Genomic DNA, 23,914 nt, shown 5'->3' on the forward strand with positions numbered 1-23,914 from the left:
GGTCCTGGGACCGGGAGGGGCTCAGGGCAAGTGGAGTTCAGGAGTGCTCTGCTCCCCCCTCCCCTACTCAGGAACTCCTGGGGCTCCCCCTGGACGCTGCAGGGCCCGGTGCATAGGTGCATAGAACTTGCTCAAAAAATCGGTAGCTGTCCCCATTTAAAACCTGAATTTCTGTTGTTGCCCCCAGGAGCCATTCCCCACTGCTTGGCCGACCCCTCAAAGTCAATGGAGGGAATTTAGAGAGGAGATGGCAGACCCGGGAGAGGACGTACCCTCTGTCCCAGCGAGGCAGCTGGTCTATGCACCCACTGCCACTCCACCAACCGGCAGGAGCAAGGGGAGTGGGGGCTGGACCGCGGCTCTGATCCCTGCTCCACCCTTCCTCGCTGTGGAACTTTGCATCGGTTGCCCAACCTCTCAGATTCATAGTTTCTCTGGCTATGAAATGTCAGCCTTGTCTGTTTTTTTTAAAACCCAGCACCCAGAACAGTGTTTGACACCCAGTAGGAGCTCAATAAATTTCCCCAGGTGGATGGAGGAGGAAATCCCTGATTCTCAGCTCGTGTACGAGAATCAAGCAGAGCAGGACAGACGGAGTCCTGCCCAGGCCACACGTGGCAGAAGCATTGCAAGTGGCAAGTTGCCCCTTCACTGGCCACTCGGGCTGTCACTCTCCCTCTGACCCCAGCCGGGAGCCCAAGCCCAAGAGTCTGCTCAGAGCACCCAGCTGCCTCCTCAGCAGCGCCTCCTGCCCCATCTCCGTGCCCACCCCGTGTTCCCTCCTGGTAGGATGTGGGGAAACAGTGGCCCTGGCCATCCATGGGGTCCAGCCTGCCAGACCGGGGTCCCCTGGACACTCCCTTGCTCTCTTCTCTTGTTCAGCGAACGTTTCTCTCCCCCTGTAACAGGTCAGGTTGCAGGGCGGGCAGCTGAGAGGTCTGTGGTCGGAGCAGGAGCCAGGCCATCATGCCTTGGACACTTACTGTGCCCAGGGCAGTTCTGGAGACTGTCGAGGCCTTTGCAGGGACGGGTTAGGGCTGCCCCAGGGAGACAAGGAATGGCCCCAGTAAAAGGCCACCAGAGATGAGGTGCAGAGAGCACAAGGGGCCCGTCCAGGTGCCACAGTCAGTCGGTGGCAGAGACGGGCCGAGAACGCCCAGCCCAGTGCTCATTCCACTCCCAGGGCTCCGGCGGCGAGAGAGCCCAGTGTGCAGAGCCGTCCTGACCACCTCGGTGGCCCTGGCTCTGGAGGCTCCGGAGGAGCACCTGCTGGGCTCGGCTCAGCCCCGGCCTGCGCCACCTTTGCCCACAGCCCAGGAGCTTGGCGGGGACGCCAGACCCAGCTGCTTCCTACACAATGGAAGCCAGTCAATGATTCACCGAGGCTCCTCTCTGGGGGCCTTCTCCGGACGTACCAGGCACCTGCCGCTGGCTCCCGGACAAGCTCCCAGGGTGTCAGGACAGAGCAGGAGGGGGGTTAATCAGTGATGGGCCCAGAGGAAGTCACTGTGCGGAGGAAGGGCCTCCCCACACCACCCCTCCCACTCCCTCTCTCTGTTTGTATCTCCCAACCTTTGTAATCTCTTGGTTTCTCTTAAAAACTGGCTATTTCTATCTCTCCCCGCCACGCTCCCCCACTCCCTCCCTCCATCTCTCTCATGCACACATGTGCACACACTAGCTGCCTCTCTTGCCCCCACACCCCCAGCACCCTCACTCTGAACTCAGAACTTCTCTCAGGCCTTCTTCCTCCAACTGCCCTCAGGAGAGAAAGCAAGCCACCAGGGTTTTAAACCGGGAATCTGAGAGCTCAGGGGCCCCCCAGACCACGCCCAGGCCACCGTTTCCAGGCCATGTTCTGTAGAGAGCAGTGCTCTGACACCGCAGTACGAGTCACTTCCGAAAGAGTTCTGTGGACAAAGAAGTGTGGTGAGCCCTGGCTTATAAAGTGAGGGGTTTTATTGCAGGACTTGTCAGGGCCTTTACTATGGTTAGTCTCCCGGAGAGAGACGTGGTTTTCCAACTTACCTCATCACCGGAGCTGGGCTCTTGCTCTGCGAGGACCACAGAGGGCAGGTGACTCACCTAAGCCCAGGTGCCTTACCTGAGCCCATGCACTCAGGCCGTGGCCAGGCACATGAATCACACCTGTTGCTAAAAGCCCCAGGCTGCTAAGCTCCATTTCAGATCCAACTCTCTAGGATTTTCACTCAAGAAAAACTACCTGAGGACGGCCTGGGATGGCTTTACACTTAGGGAGAAAGAGAGAAATGGGCAGGGAAACGGGAGCCCCCAGAATTTTCTGGAACTGAAGGTGTGGGCCCCGTGGAGGCATTCCTGGGCTTGGTGTCTCTAGGCCCCACATTCCTGGAGGCAGATGCCACTGCTCCTCCCAGCCCGAGGAGTCACCGCCAGCCGTGGAAATTCTTGGAGTTCGTCTCAGATGGAAGGAGCCACAGTCACGATCCAGGGGCATCAGCGACACCTGGAACTTCACACAGTTTAACTGCCATTCTCACCTTGGGGCCCAGGAATCCTGGGTGTGGAGCAGATGCCTCCCCGAGTCTGCAGAGAAGCAGAGAGGAGAGCAGGCAGGAGACAAAGAGGAGCACGTGTGCGGAGGACCAGGCTCCTCTGCGTGTCCCTGTCTTCGCTGCTGAGACCCAGACCTGGGTGGAAGCACAGGTGTCAGATCAGAGAGTCACGTGTACTTATTTCAGAGTCGCAGGTGCGTGTTGGCACGGGGCACGCGCCAGGGGCCTGTTGAAATTAAAGGGCCTGTGCCTGGGACTCTGGGTGATGCTGCCCCCAAAACCAGCTTCGGGCAGTGATGTGATGCAGACACAAAACGAGCTTCACACTTTTTCACACTTTTTCTAACTTGGATCTAACCGGATGGACACCTCTCGTGTATACAGGAATTGGAAGCTTTGGTGCCCACCCAGAGGTGATATGCAAAATAAAGAACAGCCAGGCGTGTCAATGGCCCCAGTCCACCAGAACTCCCCCACCGGACAGTGCTGGCCAGGGTCCCCAGGGCCCCCTGCTGATGACAGGGTTGACCCCTCAAGTACTGGGCCGTGGAGAGGCCCAGAGGTGACCAGAGGCCAGAGAAGAACCGGGGTGGCCAGGGAGACTACCGCAGGGGGGACACTTGAGGAGCTCCCACCAGATGGAAGCATTTAATGTTTAAGAACCGGTGAGGCCGCGCCGACCCGTAGGGCTGAAGGTCAGTTAAGCCCTCAGCTCGTTCCCCATCAACACACTGGAAAGAACAAATAAGCACAACCCTGGATGCAGAGAATGGGATTTTGTTGGAATGAGGTAGAGTCGCCTGGCGGAACGAGCGCATTCATTTCTGGGTGCCCTTCACCGGTGGCCTCTGCACCCCAGGGCCAGCGGCACTGGTGGGAATCAGCTCTTGAGAGCTGGGAGGAAGGTCCTGCAAGCACGGGCCTCGCCTGCCTTCCCACATCCAGAATCGCCCCCTTTTCAGCTGTCAGGACAGGGAACCTCACTGCCTGTGGGTCCTCAGCCCCCAACAGTGGCCCTGCGCTGGCCCTCATCTCTCAGCAAATTCCATTCATCGCCCTCATTGTATTCTAAACCTAAAGCAAACAAGGTGTCATGCCCAGCAGCTCCTCCATAAAACATTAATCACTGTCCTCCTTCTTGAGAGGCTCCTGACCAGTGAAGGTGTGAGCTACGGGAGTGATGGAAAAACCCTAATGGGCCTGCACGTGGCCGGCCACGCCAAGGCTGGGGGCCCTGGCACTAGGCCTTCCAGTGCTTTTCCAGACCAGCTCCCGGCTTTAGCTCCACGGGTACTGAGGACCAGCCTGGAACCCCGAAAGAAAGAGAGCCCTCCCGGCATCTACCAATCCCCCCAAAGGCGGTGTGGCCCTGGGGACCAAGTGGCAAATGGCTGCATTGAGCCATCCACAGACGTCCATGGGTCCCTCTTGGAGCCCACATAGCTTTTGAGATAAATGAAGAGGCTGGGATCGGGACCACTGAGGCTGGATGGCGTCTATGTCTGTCCAGTTGACTGACCCCAGTTCAGGTAGCTTCAAAGGTCCATTCTTCTCCCATGGACCCCTCAGCACCTCTCCAGGGCCTGGAGGGAGGAATCCCCTTGATCCTGGAGGAGGAAGGGAAATATGGATTCCTGGATGCTTAGAAACCCAGGACTGACTGACCCAAGGCTTGAGGTCATGTATATGTGCATCTGAAAAGCAACTTCGGGTTGATCTGAAAGTGAGTGATCACAGAGCTCTGGCTGGTGTTCCCTCTAAAGGGCTTTGGAAAATCGTGCGATCTGGGCCAGGTTCCTGGGAGGCCTCGGAGCAGGTGGGGCAATTGTGGAAGTGCAACGTTTTGCTCTTGTGAGTTTAATGGAGAGACAAACATTCTAGGGTTGAGTAACTGCTGGATGACATACTGCTTCCTGCTGAGCCAAGTGCAGAGGGCATGGCCTTCTGGGCCAGCTGAGCCACCTCCGTGTGTACATCTCGGGACCATAGGGGAGTCCAGTGGGGAAGGAACCTGCTGTCTGGTCTCAGCAGAGACCCAGTGGATGGGGTGCTAGGTACCCCCCCCCCCCATACACACACACGAAAGCACCTCATGTATGCAGTGTCACAAATGCTTGGCAGCTGGGGGACAAAGGTTGAGTCATGGAATCTTCCAGGAAATTTACTCTCTCCATTAAAATTTGATGAACAAAACTGACAAGGGTTCTGGTTGCTCCAGAAGCCCCATACCAGTTCTAGTTATTCTCCCAAAACCGCTCCTCTGTGCTGAGCTGGACAGAACATGAGCAGAGTGGAGTCAGGCATGACCCTTGAGAGCTGGGGTACCTGAAGCACTGGACCCACAGGCTGGAAGATGACAGGGGGTCTGGGATTGCCTGGCCACAAAGCTCTTGCTTGCAGGCCTGCATGGTTTCTGAGGCCCCTTCATAGTGCACTATTATTCCTCAGCGTGCAGCATTGCCCTTCCCTTTCCCATGTACTCTGGTGGGAAAGGACAACCTCTGGATGAGCAGGTTTGGCAGACATTTTCCTTCCAGATAGAGGATCAGTCAGGACTAGAGGGCACTGGGGAGGCTGTGATGGTGCCAGTGCCAGAGGAGCAGCCTGGGGCCAGGTGGTGCCAATGTGTCTCAGGCAGACTCTGTGTCCAGCTGGCCCCGGAATGCAGTGCTTCTCCTGGTGCTAGAATCCCCTCCAGCCAGGCGGTCTTTTCCCTTCCTCTTCCCCCTTCACACCTTTCAGGCAGAGGAAGCCTGGCTGCCCTGCTGGCCCTGACAGAGGTCATGATAAAACAGGTGAGCACCACAGAGTGAAAAGAGCCCCATTGTTGAAGCCAGAGAGGGCAGGTTCAAATCCCAATTCTGGCAGCAGCCTTTTGTAAGACCTTGGGCAAAGCATTTCATCTTCAGGGGCCTCAGCATTCTCTGTAAATGGGGGTGGCCATCTCTACCTTGCAGGGGTGTTATAAAGATTAGGAAGACTGTATGTGAGGTCCCAGGGAAGTTTCTTACAAATAGTAAGTGCCCTCATAGCACTAGGATTCTAGAAGTTATAACTAAGCCATCAATAAGAAAGTTTCTGCCCTGGAGTGGCCAGGGCTGGTCCAGGAAGAGCAGGGGTTGAGGTGGGAGTGGCCGGGGCACATAGTGGGGACTGAGAAGGCATCTACCAATTCCCCCAAAGGCTCCATGGCCCTTGGGGCCAAGTGGCAAATGGCTGCTTTGAGCCATCCACAGACGTCAATGTGTCCCTCTTCGAGTCCACACAGCCCCATGTTGAATGAAGACACACATACCTGCCATGCCCCCCCCACACACAAACACTGCAGGGGAAGCCATGAGTGGGGAGGGATTTTGTCAGTTCAAGAGGCCTGGGGTGGGACACAGGGCCTTTTCCAGCCCGCGCTGGCCTTGGGCTGCACGGGGACAGGGAAAGGGCCAGACAGAGGGGTCCTTTCCCAGCTGCTGGTCCCCTCCAGGCAGAGGCCAGTCCACCGTGACCTCTCTTTTCTGACCAAAGCCACAGACCCTCCTGGGAAAATGCCCATTCCCAGTGGATGTGGCTCGTGATTCGGGATGGAGGTGCCCACAGAGCTCCTGGCCTGAGCTGCCTCCCTCTGAGCTTCTGCAGGTCATTGCCTGTGCCTGGTGCTCACCCCGCTCAGCTCGGCTGCATGGGTCTGCCTCCCCCAGGGGACTGAGCCTTGGGCCCCAGTACCCAGCACAGGGGTGGGTAGGGTCAGAAATATGAATGAAGGAACAAGGAGGGACACCTGGGCAGTCCCTGGTGCTCCCTGGGTCCTGCTAGGAGGAGGGCAGAGAGGCTAATGGGCCTGTCACACTTCAGTCCTGCTGCTCCCCACCCCTTCATGTGCTAGAATAAAAAACGGGCCCTATCAGAGGCAGGACCCTGTGTCCCTCAGGCTGGGATTGTGTTCACCCCTGAGACCAGGGGTCCTGGGGCAGGAGGGCAGGCAGGGCCTCCCGTGAGCGTCCCTCTCTCCTCCCAGACCCGGAGATCTTTTGTGGAAACCCGGTGATGAAAGAAAACCGCAGGAAGCCTGGATGACATTAGAAGTCATTTTCCTTTATTTTCTTAACATACAATGAAATTTCAATTCCCAAGAGACATATGCAGAGCAGGCAGAAGCAGGGCCTGGTGAACAGCAGCAAGGACAGGCAGGGGGGTGGGTCTGCCCCCTTCTCCCCTCCAGCACAACCCTCAGCCCCCTGGCCAGGCCGAAACTGAGAAGCTGGGGGTGAGAGGGGCCAGTCTCATGGGCCAGGTAGTAGCCAGAGACATGGCCTTGGCTGATAGGCCTGGGCAAATCATGACCTAGCTGTGGGACCTTGGGCCTCAGTTTCCTTATCTGGGCTGGAAGTCCCTGCTAGGGGATGGGAAAGAACGTGCAGATGGGCTCGGGGACTGTGAAGGCCTCCTGCTTCTAGATACCTGGGTATGGGGTCTCGGTTTTGTCACCATCGCGGCTATGGGCACCTGGGGGACCTGCTCTGGCCCTGGTGGAATTGGATGGACTGTGTAGATGGCTGCCCCTGAAACAGACCCTGTGCTCTGAACTGTATGTACTTGGGCTGCAGCCGTAGGTCCTTCATCAGGTCAAGGCCGACTCTCCCTCCAGGTAAGTGAGGAGGGAAGGCTGGGGCCTGGGTCACACGGGAGCCTGTGCAGGTCACCCAGCTCCCTGCACGCCTCCAGCCAGGAGCTCAGCACCAGGGCCAAGCCTCTCCTCGCCCCTCACGATCAGCAAGGGTATCTGCTGCTGTGGGCTGAGCCACATCTGTCCCTAAACTGTCCTTTCGTAAACATACCCTTGTGTAACAGCGACCTGTGCCTCCTCTGGCAGGAGGAAGCGGAGAACCAAACAATGGTCAAGATGGTGCAGTGATAGGTGGACAAGACCAACTAAAACTCAGCGAGGAAACGTAGGTGTTCCTCCTTGACCCCTAAATGCCCTTCACTGGGCAGCAGCAGGCCCTGTCCGATTGCAGCGGCAGGACTGGCTGCTGCTCGCTGCTTGGAAACACGCATGCGTCCTTGCTGCACCTGTGCTGGGGGAAAGGCCCCAGCGCGAGTGGAAGATGCTGGTGCAGACAACATCTTCCGGAGCCCACAGCGTGTCTACACTCACAGACCCCCAGAGAGGGGCCTCGGGCCACGGAGCTCTCTCTGTCCCTGCCGCTCTCGGACGGGGGCCCTGGGAGCAAAGCGAAGTGCACGGGCAAAGCTGGTCACTGCTTTCTCCTGACCCGCCCTCCTGGGGTCTCTTTCCCTGCGAAACACCCTTGGGGGCAAAGTGCAAGTTACAGGAGAAGGCCACGCCCAAAGGCGCAAAAAACCACGATGACAGCGGGGCCCAGGCACGTGCGGCAGGTGAGCTGGTGAGCTGTCGTGGGGTGAGGGGCTTTCTGGCACACCTCCTGTCACACTCTGAGGGTGGGTCCCTCTCTTTCACCTCCTCTGTGACCTCAAGGGAGTGGACGAGTGGGGAGTCTTGGTCTCCAGGAAGCCCCAAGGCCAGGAAAGAGAGAAAGAGGAAGAAAGTGATAGAAACAGCCCAAATCAGGCTTGGCCACGCAAGTCCCGCGGGTCTTTGGCAAGAAACTTTGGCCAGCTCGTCAGAGTGTCTACAATATGGGTTTCCCCTGCCCCGCCCTCCGCCCGCCCCTGCCCCGGTCCCCAGGTGAGTGCGCGGGGCCAGGCCCTCTATTTGGGCTTCATCTCCACCCTGGAGTGGATGTCTTCGCCATCCAGGTCGTACTCCTCCACCTGGCCGCTGGTGCACACCTTCATGCGGTCTGTGAGGTCGCTGCTGCGCGGGGCCAGGATGAAGTCGTAGATGAGCACGGCGAGCGCAGCCCCGATGAACGGCCCCACCCAGAACACCTAGGAGCAGAGCAGGCGTGCTCAGAGGGCGCCGGGCAGCCTTCGGGCGCTATGGACAGGCCCCGCCCCTGGGATGCTGTCCCTGAGCTCCCCGCCCCACCACCCAATGAGGGGGTCTCTCCCACCTGTGTCAGTGCTGCACCCCAACATCCTGATTCCAGTGCCCCCCACATCTGGCCCGAGCACGGACAGTGGTAGTGGGCACCCCCCGGCCTCCGTGTGGCCCAGCTCAGCCCCTTTCTGAGGGTGGCCACTGCCCCGCCCAGCTGCAGAGGGTCACAGAGGCTAGTTGGGTAAAGGCTGGCCTGGAACAGAAACACCAACGTGCCCGGCCGATGTGGCTCAGTGGTTGAGCATTGATGTATGGACCAGGAAGTCATGGATCGATTCCCGGTCAGGGCACATACCTGGGTTATGAGCTCCATCCCCAGTAGGGGGCATGCAGGAGGCAGCCAGTCAATGTTTCTCTCTCATCAATGTTTCTATCTCTCTCTCCCTCTCCCTTCCTCTCTCTCTAAAAAACAATAAAAACATATTTTTTAAAGCACACCAACAGTAAGAACAGCTAAATCCATGGAGCACCGACCCCAGGCTGAGCTCAGCTTGCAGGCGGTGAGGCCAGTTGTCCCCCCTTGTGGGTAGGGGGTGCCGCCGCACCCCAACTTCACAGCTCAGGAAGTAGGCTTGGAGAGGCCAGCCGCCTGCCCAGATCATGCTCAGTTGGAAAGTGGCAGAGCCAGGACTCGGGCCTGACTCTCGGCTGTGCTGCTGGCTGAGCTGGGAGGGGACCCCAGCCTTCGCTGTTCCAGGCCTGGCCCCACGGGCTCCCCATCTCAGCTCCGTGTCCTGGTCCCCTCGGCCCTGGCTCCTCCCAGAGCCTCTGCGCTGGGAGAAGCTGCCACAGGGTGGGGTCGGACTTCCGCAGGCACCGAAGCCTCTCCCCCACCTCCACAGGCAGCCCTCAGCCCTTACCCAGTGGTCCTTGAAGTTGTTACTGATCACCGACGAGCCGAAGGACCGGGCAGGGTTAATGCTGCAGCCTGTGTAGTCGATCTGTGAAGGGGAAGGACGTGGGCAGAGGGAGGGAAGACAGAGAAACAGACAAGGGGAGAGGGGGAAAATGACAGAGAAAAGACAGACAGATGGCAATCAGCACCAGAAAGATGGTCAGGAGGCCCCTGCCCTTCCCTCTCCTGGGCAGAACCTGCCTCCCTACCACCCCCTCTCCTTCCCCCCTACCACCCCCCTCCTTCCCCCCTCCCCCTCCCTCCCCCACCTCCAGCCCGCCAAGGCCTAAAGAGCTGATAGCCCCACAGAAAGAGCCCAGCCTGGGTCCCTTCCACTGCCCATGACAGGGTACCCCGACAGCCCCTGCCTGGCCCTGCCCTCTCCACCCCCACCCCCCAGGGGAAGGCCCCCACTCACCGCCAGCAGGTGTCCCAAGGCCACAGAGAGGCCTATGGCGAGGGGGGCTGAGCCCCCCAGGTCACGGCGCCTCCGGTCGGTGGTGGCCAGCACGCACAGCACCAGCTGCAGGGTGGCGATGATCTCGATGCCCAGGCCCTGGCCCGCGTTCACGCCGGAGGCCAGCTGTAGGGGACAGGGACAGCGAGGTTCCGTGAGCAGGGCAGGTGGGGACTGAGAGCCCACCACATCACCCCTGGCTTGGCCCAGAGGGGCTGGGCCCGCCCCAGGCACACACAGCTGGTAGTGGGCACCAGGCCTTGTCCCTCTCACTCCTGTTGAGGAGGCACCAGCTGGGCCCTGGTACCTGCCCAGAGGCCAGGGAGGTCTGGGGCAAGGCCCAGGCATGGGAGGAGATGGTGAGGGACACTCGGCCACAATCATAGGAATGACTGCAAATGGGTGGGAGGGCCCAGCTGGAGACATTGCTTTTTACCCAAAAGTCCAGAACATTCTACCCCATCCCTGGCTGCATCTAAAACTCCCAAAGCTGGGAGGATCCTCCTCAGCCAGCCCAGCTCTCTCTGTGCCTCTCTCTTTCGTGCCTGTCTCCTTCCCCACCTCTGTCTGTCTCCCCTGATCCAGAGACGCTCTCCCACTTCTTGGCCGTGCATTCCCTGCCTACCCCTCCCTCTCCCTCCTGGTCCAGCCCCTTCCCTCTCTCTGGCCACATAGGCACCCCCACACCCCCCACCCCTGGCACCACCACCACCACATCTAGCTGTCACTTGCCCCTGGGCCGCTTTTAGTAACATGACTCATGGAAAAGGAAGGGAATGGGAGCTGCTGTGAGGTCACCGGAGCCTGCCCCCTGCGGCTGCACGAGGGAGACCCTTCCCCAGGAGTCCCTGCCCTGCCCCCAGGGGGCGGGTCTCAGGACCAGGTGCCCACACAGAGAGGCTGGGCCACATCAGCACAGGCCCACCCACAAAGATGCCCGGATGTGGCTGCATAGGCTGCCATCTCCCAGGCAGGGCTGGTGTGTCCAACGAAGCCTAAACTTGAAGTTCCATCCAGAGGGGAGGTGGTGTCTCCCAGGTAGTCGGGCACTTTGCAGAATCCTAGGTGGGGGGCGCTTCTCCTCCCTCCAGAAGTTTTCTCAGCCTCACAGTGAGGGCGTCTCATGAGAACAATTCTCTTCCCGCCTTTGTCTGCAGCCCTGGGTCACAGGGAGTGACTCACATCCCTGCCCCTCGCTGCAGCCCTGCTCAGCCAGCCCTCTGTGCTCCCCGACTCGCTGACGCCATGACCATGACCTGGCTTCTCTGGTCCTCAGTTTCCCCATCTATAACCTAGATCCAAGGCCAGGGGGGCTGTCCTGGGGCATTTGGATCAGGAGAGTTGTGGCTTTGTTCTGGTTCTTTTTCCTCTTGTCCCAGGCCTGGGACAGGCAGGAGGGAAGGGGCCTGCTGTGCAGGGGTGTGGAGACAGGAGGGAGGCCTGCCTGGTGCTGAAACAGGCTCCATGGATGCCAGGCTGGTGAGGCAGGGCCGCTTGTACCAATGCCCATCACACTCACACCTGCCACTACCCTCAGTGTCTGAGCGCCCAGGAAGCTCAGGCTCCTCCCCCTCCTGCCTCTCCTCCGCTCTCCAGGGTCGGCCTAATTGCTAGCTGGCCGGAGGCCTGAAACCAGCCCTTCCACGCTGATTAATGGAGCCTTTGCTCTAAGTGGCTCCTGCCTCATACTCCCCCATCTACACCCGCCGCTCTCACAGATGTGGCCTGGATGAGCTCATCTCCTCCCCTGGTTCTTCACCAGGTCTGAGCATCCCAGCCCCTGCTCTCCCCAGAGGCACCACTTTTCATGCAAAGTGAGCAGGGACTGGTGCCATGCCCTGCCCTCTTGTGTCCACAGGAATGGGCCGCCTGCCCTGGGATCTCTAGGATGTCCCTTCCTGACTGCCCAGACCCCTCAGAACCTGACTGCCAGAGCCACATGGGTTGATGATCTTCCTCTCCCAAAACCGATTACCACCACCACCACCACCACCACCACCACCACCACCAGGAAGCCTCCCCTGATTGCTTCACTGTCTACTGACCACCTCTCCTTGGACTGCCATTGCCCTGGTGTGACTGACATCTGGAAAAACTTGATGATTCAGAACTGGAAGGGGTAGGGAAAGGTCTGTTGAAACTTGATGTCCAGGAAAGAGCGGGTAAAGTTCTAAACATATGTTACTATTTATAACCCATTAAATTGGAAACAATTAAAAATACAGCCAATCCCAGTTGTGGTCACTTGTTATGGAGAAAAATACATGTTTGCACATCCCAGGCCCTTTCACCCAGCCCAGGGCTGATAGTTCACTGATGAAGGCCGCCAAGGAAAGTAACAGTTTGTGCATGCGAGTGTAAATAACAGAATAACCCACGCCGCCCATGCAAAGCCCCGAAAGATGTGAGTGTGCATACCAAGCCCACCGCAGCCGACTCTCAAGTGCATTCAGACACCCCCCCACACACCACCACCCCAGCTCCAAGAAGCCTTCCCAGGTCCCTGGCCGGGGTCAGCTCCTGTGGTTACCCATCCTGGCCCTCACTGGACTGCCCAAACCTCCTGCCTCCTATGGGGGTGCCCACTCCCACCCCGGCTGAGAGCTCAGTGAGGGCAGGGCGGGAGGTTTCCCAGCCCCTGCCCCGCCCTTGGAGGGGACACTCGCTGTGTGGTTTACGTAAGTGGTGAGGATGCTAATTATCTAGAACTGCCCCCTCCGGAGGCAGTGGATCCGGGAAGCTCTCTGGCCCCCAAGGAAGGTTTATTTGCTTTCCAGCTGGGGGACCACTGGCCAGTCGTCAGCTTCCGGGGGCCTTGCGGGCGGCCAATGCAAGGGCCCTGTATGACGGTGGGTGGGGAAGCTGAGGCTCAGGGAGGAGGCAGCACAGCCAGGATCCTTGCCCCGGGTCTGTGCCTCCCACATGCACACGCACAGGCCAAGGCGCTGGCTGCCACAGGCCAGGCCAAGGGACCGGGCTGCTCCCAGTTTGGACTGAGGAGCCGGCAGGAGATGGTTCTTTAGCTGCCAGTGTGTCCTGGCAACAGAGTGAAACAGGGCTGACCTCTCCAGGCAATAAGCCTCAAACTCTTTCTCCTGCCCATGGGCAAGCTGACCAAGGTAACTTCCGAGGCCTGGGCCCCCTACTTGGCCTGGACGCTGGCACCCCACACCTGGGGGCTCCGAGCCAGGCCTGCTGGGGCTCTGAGCATCTTCCCTAGAAGAGCAGGGGACGGGAGACAGCGAGGCTGCCCCCAAGGCACAGCACTCACCCTGGGGGCCTCACAGGGCCCCGTGTATCCCTCCATGGGCATCCGTGTGCGCAAGTGCTTGATTTAAGGAGAATATGTCAACCCCTGCACCCCCAAATTTGAGAATATACACTTTTCCAGCCCACGTGGAACATTCAGACACACCTACTGTGCATTGGCCGGTGGGTGCCACCGACTCCGAGCACCCCCACCGCCCGGGTCCCGGCTCACTGAGGCGGGCTCCGTTAGCACGTGGCTCTGGACGGCCATAATGGGTGGCATGGCTGGGGGTGTCGCCGTGTGTGTCCTGTGTGTCGCATACCCACACAAAGGCGCCCCCACTGGCTGGGAGCGGGGAGGAGACGGGAAGGAGGCCCCTCGAGTGAGGGAGAGCAGGTCTCAGAAGGCCCTTTATTTACTTGCAGAAGCCATTCCATCTTCCTGACAAGAAACAATACACAAAGCAATGGCTTCCTCCTGCCTCCCTCCCTCCCTCCCTCCCTCCTGGCAACCCCTGCCCTGCGGCAGAGGAAGAGGCTCCATTGAGGATGCCTGCCCCACCCTCTGCGTCCCAAGGCCTGAGTGGAGCCACCCAGACTTGAGAATTGCCCCACACCCATGTGCATGTGCCCCCTGTGCCATGTACCAGTGAGAGTATGTGTGTGTATGTGTGTGAGTGTGTGCGTGTGTGTGAGTGTGTGTATGTGTGTGTATGTGTGTGTGAGTGTGTGTACGTGTGTATGCATGTGGGGGGTGTGAGTGTGTGTGAGCATGTGTGTGTGGGGGATGTGTGTGTGTGTACGTGTGTGTGTGTACATGTGTGTGAGTGTCGGCGTGTGGGGGGGAGTGTGTGAGTGCATGTGTGTGCACATGTGCATATGTGTGTACGTGTGTGTGAGTGTGTGCGTGGGGGGGGACGTGTGTGTGCGTGTGGGGGGGTGAGTGTGTGTATGTGTGTGTACGTGTAGGGGGTGAGTGTGTGTGTACGTGTGTGAGTGTGTGCGTGTGGGGGTGTGCATGTGTGTGTCTGGGAGTGCATGTGTTGGTGCAGCTTAAGCGTGTCCACTTAGGAAAACGGGGGCCTTGGCTTGGATACTCCAGGACCCCTCCCTTCCCGACGTGGGCCCCCGCCTCCGAGACCCAGGGCCACCCTCCGGTGCAGAGCCCGTCACAGGACCTCTGCCCACCCTGCTATGCCCACAGGCCAGGTGCCCCTACAGCTGGCTGCCGGGCAAAGCCTCCTTGCAGGGCCCTGATGACAGGCACTCACTGGCTGGGAGACAGCCTCTTCCAATTAAAACAAAATCCTCCGTACTGAGCGGACAGCTTCCTGGCGGTGGGTTTCAGGCACGCGAAGGAACTGCTCATTTCCGGCCTCTTCCACCATCTTCTGAGGTGGGTTCAGCCTCGGGTGTGCTCACCCCACTGGGCAGCACTGTGGGTCAGGAGCCCCTCTGGGCCCTGGGAGAGGCCCCGCCAAGGGGACCCTGGCCGTGACACTTCTCTGCCACACCCACAGGTGTGTGGCTCAGCCCCGGCCACTGGCTCCTCCAGAGGATGGGGGCCAGGTCCCCCGGGAGGCTCTGCCTGTAAGAAACGGGGCTTCCTATGCCAGGGGCGGGCAGGGGCACATGTGCGCTCCCTGGGGAGAGCCCCTGGTCGGATGCTGAAGGACACCCTCTGGGTAGAGCCCTAGAGAAAGCGGGGCGCACTGTCTGGGTCGGAGCTCAGGTTGGGGAGGCCTGCGAGGTGGGAGAGGGGGGCTGTGGCCTGGGGAGGCAGGGCAAGGTGCGTCCCCTCGGACCGAGGCACCGTCTCAGAGCTGCACCCCTTCCGATGCGGGTTTCCCCGCGAGCCTGGCCCGGGCAGGAGTCAAGTGGGCAACCAGGGGCCAGCGGTGCCGCTGAGAGGCTGGGGGGTGGGGGGGGGCGGGGAGGCAGCCTCAGAGGTCTGTGGGGAGGGACGTCTCCACCGCAGGCCTGCTCCCTGCCTCCCCCTCATCAGGGCCGGGCTGGAAACAGTAATTACAGGGCCCAGCTGTGGCACCACCAGCCAGCCCGCCCCGCCCCGCCCCGCCCAGCCCCTGTGCAGGCCTGGCGGACAGGGTCCTTGGGAAATTCTGGCCTCCCTTTCCCCAGCCCACCGCCGGCTCTGGAGGAGGCAGGAGTGGTCCCCAACTCTGGAAGAGGTGGTGGCGTAGGGGCTTCTCACTCTGTGGTTGGGGAAACTGAGGCCCGGGAAACCAGAGAAGAGGCAAGTTTAGGGCTGAGGTCTGCCCTCGGGTGCAGCAGGCAAAGGCAGTCAAGCCCTGAATCGGCAGGGCTAAGAGAGACCCCCAAAGAGCAGAGTTTGTGCTCTGCCTGAGCCCCCTAAGGGGCTGACATCGCAGGCTCTGGGATGGCCAGGAATCCCGGCCCCTCTAGGGCTCAGTCAGACCCTGGCCTGATCCTGAGCCCTCACCATCCTCCAGAGCCCACCCTCCTGCCAGGACCCCAGCCCGGCCACCGCCCACAACTCCCAGGCCATGACCTCTCCCTGACCCCTAGCCTATGCTGAAAGCCCTTCCCTAGTGGGGTCTCCTCATTGAGGCTCATATGGCACCTCCTCCCTGAAGCCTGCCTGGCCCTCCCCTCCCCGTAGGTCAGAAGTTCCCTGGCCACCCTGACACCTCTTATCACACCTGCCTCCTGCTTCATATCACGGGCAGCTGTGCACGGGGCTTATCTCGCCCAGACCGTGGGCTTCCCCCGGGCAGGGAGGCAGCTGACTCAGCCCGCACCAGCCTGCAGCAGCCCTGGCCCTGAGTGCAGGCGGCCGAGGTGAGACAGCCGAGGGGAGAGTCAAAGGAGCCAGAGTGCTCAGGACAGCACCTTCTACATCCAGAGCCCAGCCACGCCCTGCTATGTGCCCATTTCTCAGATGGGGCCCAGGGCCATCGGGCAAGGGGCAAGGCCTTTGCGTGGAGTCACACCGGGTAACAGTGGCTGAGCTCTGGCAGGAGCAGGCGGGGCACCACCACCACCCCCCACCCCCACCCCCAAGCCTCTCACCTGGGCCAAAATTGGAGTTTGACCCTTAGAACCAGCCGAGAGGGGCCGGGAGTCCTGCAGGCTGGACAGGCCCGTGGTCCCTCCAGGACGTACCCTGAGCCCGGACTCAGTGGGGAGAAAGTTCTCTGGGCCATGTCCCCGGGAGACATCCCCTGACTCACCCCAACCACTTCCTGCCACTTTTTTCCCTATTTTCCTTGGAAATCTCCATGCCAATGACTGGCTCCACCCAGGCTTGGGTTTGGGTGGGGCCCAGGGCCCAAGGGGATCCCCCCTCCCACCCCCCCCCCCCGCAGGGTCTGGAGGAAAGAGCAAACTACCAGCTTTGTAAACTGGTCTCTGTGCCTCTTGAGGCCTTGAGGCCACCCCACCACACACACACTCCCGGTCCCATCGGATCCCAGGTCCAGTGTCTGACAGGCCCCCTTGGCGGGTGGGAGACACTGCTTCCAGCAGGTGGACGGGGCAGTGCCTGGGCCCCACCACAATGCTCAGCACATGCATGTCCAGCTCGGCCCCTGGGGCCTCCCCCAGCCCTGGGCAGGGTGATAACCGCCAGCCCACAGTGAGCTTGCGGGAAGTGCGGGCGTGGCAAGAGCTATCAGACACCTAGGTGCCCTCCTGCAGCCTCAGGGCCCTGGGCTCCAAGGAAAGCAGCAAGTTAGCAGCAGATAGGACTGCCCCCCAGCCCAGGGCAGGCCCCCCAATGAGGCCGCCCCTTCCTCCTCCTACAGCCTGCCTACCGCCTGCCCAGCCCAGGTATTAGGGCGACTTTGGAAAGTGGAGATCAGAAAGGGGACGAGATACTGGAGCACGGTGTGGCCAGGTCGGATGGCATCTGCCTGGCACACTGTGGCGGAGGGACCAAGCTCCCCAGCAGAGGCCTGTCCTGCCTGTCCCTGGAGAGGGAGGGTCAGGAGGGGCCGAGAAAACCTAGGGACATGACTCCTCCCCTCGGGGGACCACTCCCCCAGCCCATCATGCCGGCTGAGCTCCAGTGTGAACCCCCCTGCCCAGAAGGGCACTCCCTGAGGTGGCCTGGCTCTGCCCCCACCGGAGAGGCTGAGGCCGGAGGGCCGTGGCCTTTACACCCTCCCGGCCGTGCCTTCCTGACTAAAGTCTAAACTCCAGCTGCAGGGCTAATCTTTAACCTTGGGCTGAGCAGCACCGGCTCTCCCGAGGGCTGGGCGAGGTGTCACTGTGACACAAGCGCTAATCCCCTGGGCAGGGCTGTGCGCTGCCCTCTGCACAGATCCTACCGCGGGGCTGAACACTGGCGGGGAAGCCCGAGGACAGCCCCAGTCACCACCCAGTGCCATCTCTCACCGTCCCCACGCCCGCCGCCCGCCCAGGGCCCGCCAGCCTCCTCTCTCCGCACGAGATCTAATTCCTCCTCTCTGCTCCTTGGTCTCTCCCCGCCCGGGAGAGCACCCCCCACCCCGCCCTCGGTGCTCCTCAACATCTTTCCAGCCTCAGCCAGCCTCTCGGGCCAAAGCACCCCCTGCCGTGGCCCAAGTGGGGCCTGAGTATGCACTTGGCTCGGGGTCTGGAAAAGCCCAGGTCTGCGACAGCGGGCGGCGGCGGCCAAAGGCCAATTAGCTGTGCTAAGCGCCCGCGAGGAATTCTTTTCAGCAGCTGCCACCCAGTTGCCAACATCTGCTCATCATTAGTGCCCCTAGCCCACGCCCGACTCAAGCCAGGAGCAGAAGGCACAGGCGGGGACCCCCTCACCCCACCCAGGCTCACACAGCCCACTAACATGCACACACACACACACACACACACACACACACACACACACACACGGGAGCGCGGGGCTTACGCTCACTCCAGCCCCATGCCGCCATCCACGTGTATCACCCGTCCACACACAGAGACACCCAGGCCACACCTCCCAGTGCCCAGCCACAGAGTGAAGCCCAGACCCGAGGCAAGAGGTCTCTGCCTGTCCCGCCCTGTGATCCAGGAAAACCACCTGCCAACAGCCCAGAAAGCCTTCTCGGCCCCCAGCCTCTCCCATTCCTGGGGCCAGAGGAGCGGGAGGGGGTTTCCTGAAGGCAGTCTGTCTGGGGACCTGTGGGGCTCCCTGGAGATCAGTGGGTCCCCCAGGAGGGGCTCCACTGCCCACACCCCTGTAGACCTGGCTGCCAGGCCCCTGGTTTGGGGGGGCTGGGGACAGGGGCTGACTGTCCCAGCGTCCAGGCTGCAGGAGCAGGGAGCTGGCTGCACAGGCAGGGCTGAGGGGCCAGAACCTACAGGCCAGAGGTGAGGAGCTGCTGGCCCAACACTAGCTGCCTCCAGGGCTCGGTCCCTACAATAGATGGCCTCAGGGGACGTTGGCAAGACTGTTATTCTCGGGGCCTCAGCTTCCCAGTGCCCGGCAGGAAGCCGGCTCTGGGCTGCGTGCAGAGCTGAGTTCCAGCCCCAACTCTGCGTGATCTCCGGCCACCTCTTGTCCTCCCTGCTCCTCAGTGTCCCCATCTGCACAATGGGCGGAGGATGAGACCGAGGCCATGTCAGCACCACTCGAAAGCCCACCCCACTCACCGCATTGCTGCCCAGGGAGTTGCCGGGCAGGGAAGAGGTGATGCCCGAGAGGATGGCGGTGGCGACGATGGCCCCCACGCACTGGGCGATGATGTACAGGACGGCCCGGAGGACGCTGATCTGGCAGCTGAGCAGCAGCCCCAGGGTGACCGCTGGGTTGAGGTGGGCGCCGCTGATGTGGCCCACGCTCTGGGCCATCGTGGCAATGCTCAGCCCGAAGGCCAGGGACACCTTCACATTGTCCTGGGCCGCACCTGACGTCTGGTTGTTCTTCAGCGGGAAGTTGAAGCCCAGGGCAGAGCCGATGCTGATGACGATGAAGAGGGTCATGGCCAGGAACTCGGCCACCACTGCCCTCCAGAAGAGCTTCTTCTTGAACTCGCTGGCCATGCTGGCGGGGGCTTGGCTGGAGACCGCTGCCTGGTGCCTGACTCCCTCTGAGGGCTGAGCCACAGCCCGGGCTGGGCCTATTTATAGGGCCCCCGGGGGAGGAGAGGAGGGGGAGCACAAAGGGAGGAAGGCCTCTCCTGCTCCTGGCCCGCCCCACACCGCACGGGCCTCCTCTCGGCGATGGATGCAGACACAGCTCTGCTGTTGGCCTGCCAACTTTTTTCCCTTCCTCCTCTCACCCCTCCCTGCCTCTCTCCCTCCGCCCTCCGCCCTGCCCAGACGAGGAGGCAGGCAGGAGGCTGCCACTGCTAATAGGCTTTGGGAAATTCCTCCAAGTGGGCCCCACTCAGGGGGCTGCAGAAATCCAGGTGTCCCCGCCCTGTGTGCAAAGCTTAGGGGGTGCCCAAGGGCAAGAGCCAGGCACTCCAGAAGTGGGGGGTGCGTTTAGCAGGCTGGACCTGGAGGGTGGACATTGCCCTCCCTGGAGGCGGGCACCATGACTCTGCTGGTCTGGCATCCCCATCCCACCCCAGACTGGCGTTAGTCTGGAATCCATGTGTCCAGGCATCCGGAGGGGCAGCCTGGGCCTCCTGCACCCTAGTCCCAGGCTGGCCACTGGATGTCACCTCAGGGATGTCCCAGAGCCCCAGGCACACCGCCAGACCTCAGCCAAGGGGGCACCAAGGTATCAGAAGTCTGAGAGCTGTCTGCGGACCAGCCCCGCTCTGGGGCCAAGGGCAGACCCGAGAGAGGTGAGGGGGCTGGGTGCCCCCACTCCAGGAGGCCTCAAGCTTCTGGGGCAATTCCCAGCAGTGATTCAGGGGCAGAACCACAGGAGACAGAGGCAAGACTGGAAGCCAGGAGGGAAAGGGGAGGAGGGGAGAGTGAGGAAGGAGGACAGACAGACGGGGAGGGAAGGGGAGCGGACACAGCCCTGCAGAGAGAGAAAGACACACTAAGAGAGAAGTAGAGTCATCACAAGAATGGAAATGAAAGAGAGAGATCCCCAGGCAGGCAGTGACGCGGGCCAGGGAGAAAGAGGAGAAACGAAGAGCGTGCCCAGGGGTGAGACCGGCTGAAAGAGGGGAGACCCGACTGGGCCCAGAGACCAGAGCGAAAAGGGGGAGATGTGCCAGGAGCGGGAGGTGGGAGGAGGAAACAGACAATGCACTGAGCTGCTGCACCTTAGTGTGTGGAGGAGGGCCAGGCCGAGCCCAAGCCCTGAGCCCTGAGCCCTGAGCCCTGAGGCCTGGCCCAGGAGAGAGCCCGTACCCTGGCCTCTTCCGCCTCCTGCCTGCCCCAGGCCACCCTGTGTGTGAGTGGTGGCTTGTCCCCATTTTATAGGTGGGAAACTGAGGCCCAGTGAGGGAAGGACTTCCCCGAGTTCTGCAGGTACCGGGGGCGGGGCAGGGGTGAGTGTGTGGGTCTGGTACCGCCTGTCCAGGGGCCATCTGCAGAGAAGACAGCAGGCCCCTCCCCTGGCCACCCTCCTTCCCGGCCCCAGCAATGAGCCACCAGGGGTCAGGCTGGTGTTTGCTGGGAGGAAGCCTGCTGGGGGAGGAGGTGGGGGGAGCGTCTACCCCAGTGCACCAAGTGCCTGCAAGCACAGGACAGAGTGGGCACGAGGTGAAGTCAGTGTGGTGGCCGGCGTGTCCTGTCTGCTCAGAGAGACCCAGCAGCTGAGGCCAGAGGTAACCTGTACCCTATTAACTATCAGAGAGAGAGAGAGAGAGAGAGAGAGAGAGAGAGAGAGAGAGAGAGAGAGGAGAGAGCACCAGCCTACTGGGGCCACTTCCAGAACCTCCTCCACATCAGTCACTCCGGGCAGCACTGGCTCGGCTCTCCGCAGCCGGGAGGCTCCCTCTCGCCCTGGCCCTGGGTCCACAGCCCTGAGATCCCCCACGCCCGGGCTCCAGGGGCTGGCCCTGCTTCCCCTCAGACCAGGCTCCGGAGGCGTGCTGGGCACCCCCAGCCAGGGGGGTCTGGAGCGGGACCCTCTCCCCTCAATGTCCTCTAAGACACATACCCTCCTCTTCCCTCCTGCTCCCAGGTCCCGACAGGGCCACACCCGTCCCTACCCTGCGAGGGTGCAGGAGTGGGTTCTGACACTGCAGGGACAGGGTCCCAGCCAGGAGGGCGTGAAGGTGGCATGGAGAGCTGGCACCAGGCCCGCGGGTGCTGCTTGACCTGGGCTGGAGTGCGGGGGCCGTACTCCAGAGACGGGACTCGGTGCCTCAGGGCCTGTTCCTGTCCCGGCTTCTGTGACAGTGCCCATGGGCCAGGCCAGGATCCGGGCAGCTGAGGACACAGGAGGTGCCACCGTGCATGAGGTGAGAGTCACCTGGGACTTACTCATTTACCCACCAAACCTTTACTGGGTTCATGCCACATGCCCGACGCTGTCCTGGGCACTGGGAGGCGGCTCCGGACCACACAGCCCAGCGCCGTCCTCCCAAGGCTTGCGTCCTAGCCCATGAGCCTGCAGGCTCCGTGTGGGCACCTGGGTGACAGAGTGTGTGGCTGTGGAGGGCACCTTGGCAGAGGCCCGTGTCCTTCTGGAGCAGGGCAGGAGGCGGGGACCCAGGGTCCTGGAGTAGGTAGGCAAAGCACTTTTGTCTGGGCCAGTTAGGTATCCACCAATCTCGGCGTGATAAACGGAGGCCCTCGGGGCAATGCCCCAGCCACCCCGAGTTCTCCCCTCCTCCTCCCTGGGCCAGCATGCTTTCCACCCTAAGGGCCACCATGAAACTCATTCCTGTGGGCTCAGGCATTGACGCCTCCAGAAAGTGCCATTAAAACACACGCCTCTCCAACATAAAGCCCACCTCATCTCCCACAATGCAGAGGGGCCTCTGTGTCCGTGACCTATGTCCATGGGAAAAGAGAAAGCTCTCCTACTGGAGCCCCAGACCCAGGAAGGCCCCAAACCCCTCCTCCACCTTTTTGCCACACATCTGGGCCAACAAGAGGGGGAGGGAGGGAAGCAGCATTGAGCTGAGGGCCGTCTGCACAGCCCTGGGAGGCTCAGGTGCCGAGTGACTAGCCCGAATGGCAGAGTTGGGACTGGAACTCAGGACCCCTGGTTCCCAGAGCCCATGTCTGCTCTCTGCCTGCCTGTCGGAAGGGCCCCGATGGGCCTGGTTACCAGAGGCAACCCCAGGAACAAGGACACGGCTGGGGGTCCAGGCCCCAGAGGCACCAGGATGGGTGAGGGGTGAGTGAAGGGACCATCTCAACTTGCCTGAATAATGACCAGACGGTAGGGGTGGATGGGAAGGCAGCAAGGGGCTAAGAGTGGACACAGAGAAGTGGGAGAGGCCAGAGTCCGCCCTGCAGACCTGCTAGCCTGGGAGCTGGGCTCGGAGCAGGGCCCGGCCTCACCCCGGCTCCTCCTCCCGCAGGGTCTGAGCCGGCAGCTCCATGTCCCTCCCATGGACGTGGACCGCGGCACAGGCCCAGCCTCCAGAGCCCCCGGGCCTGAGCCAGGCTAAATAAGGGGGGCTGCCCCTCACCCCAGGGCGGGGCTTGAGGCCACTCAGGCTTGAGGGCACCTCGGGGCCCTGTTAGAGCAACGTTCCGGACAAACGCTTTTCCAGATGTGCCTTATTCCTGACGCGCCCGGCAAGACCCGAGTTCCCGCCAGAGCTGGCTGTTCCCACCACAGTCTGGGCTCTGTCCCCACCGGGACCCGTGGGAGCGCCTCGGGCTTGGGCCGAGGTGGGCGCACGAGCCTCAGATGCTGGCTAAGGAGCTGGACCTCGGGCCGCGTGGGGAGGAGGCGCCCACGGGGGTGGCCTGGTTGTCACAGGGCAGAGGGGAATCACCCTCCCACGGGCCAGGCAGGGGCTGCCCACGCAGACTGGGCCGCGGGAAACAATGACTTCACCGCCTCCAGGGGGACCACGGGGAAGATGGCGTTTGGGGCGGGAGGAGACTCAGACAGCCGACTGGCCGTGACCGCTGGGCACCGTCGGCTCACCAGCAGCTCGGACGACTTTTCCAGAGACTCTCAGGCTTCCCTGAGTCGAGGCAGAGAGCACTGAGGGAGGGTCGGTCCCTGGGGGTCCTGGATAGGCGTGTGCATCAGAGGATGCCCTCCCAGAGGAGCCCCTGCCGCCTCCCAGCTCGGCCCCTGCACAGGGCGCTCACGACCACCCCTCCCCTGACCTGGATCTGGGACCCGGGGCTCCCTCCCCGACCCTACGGGAAGCAGGGGTCCAACTGGGGCTTTGGCACCAGCGTGGGCCCAGCCTTCCTGTGAGGCAGGGCCGTCGCCTTCCAGGGGACGGGAGGAGGGACACAGGCCCAGAGCAGAGACCAAGAAGGATACAGGACATCCCCTCACACTCCTCGGCCCAGGCCTCAAGGCTTCCTGATTCCAGACAGGGGCCCAGTTCCTGTGCCACCAGGCCTACTGCCCCTGGGTGATGGGGTACACACCTCCCTCCTCCTTCCCACCTGCCCCAGGCTCCCCTGGTCCCTCCTCCACGGCAGCACCACAGTCATGAGGGTGAGCTGTCCCCTCATGGCCCCACAGGGTGAGGCTGTGCGCCTAGCAGTGCTGAGCACAGGGCGGGGCGGGGCGGGCGTGGGGGGGCTGATGTGGGAAGCATCTGTTCTCTGACTCCCCCCAAGGCCACAGCACCCACCTCTCAAAGCCTGCGAATTCCTCCCTGCCTGACAGATAACTCCTGGCCATGTAGGCGTCACACGATCCCCCCTAAATCAATCAAAACCGGATTTAGTGGGCCACCAGTGATTCACCAGGGGAACAA

The 23,914-nt window shown here is 61.5% G+C and overlaps 1 protein-coding gene across 1 annotated transcript; it reads right to left on the reverse strand.

Annotated features, from left to right (window-relative positions):
• Nucleotides 1-6,599: 6,599 nt before the first annotated feature.
• Nucleotides 6,600-19,352, reverse strand: AQP1 (aquaporin 1 (Colton blood group)). Its single transcript, XM_036327697.1, has 4 exons — nt 18,750-19,352; nt 9,864-10,028; nt 9,411-9,491; nt 6,600-8,438 (listed from the first exon to the last, which is right to left on the reverse strand). The coding sequence occupies exons 1-4, from the start codon at nt 19,137-19,139 to the stop codon at nt 8,259-8,261; spliced, it is 816 nt and encodes a 271-aa protein (XP_036183590.1). The 5' UTR covers nt 19,140-19,352; the 3' UTR covers nt 6,600-8,258.
• Between the last annotated feature and the right edge of the window lie 4,562 nt (nt 19,353-23,914).

Source organism: Myotis myotis, unplaced genomic scaffold (assembly GCF_014108235.1).
Source record: "Myotis myotis isolate mMyoMyo1 unplaced genomic scaffold, mMyoMyo1.p scaffold_m19_p_11, whole genome shotgun sequence".
Lineage (NCBI taxonomy): Eukaryota > Metazoa > Chordata > Mammalia > Chiroptera > Vespertilionidae > Myotis > Myotis myotis.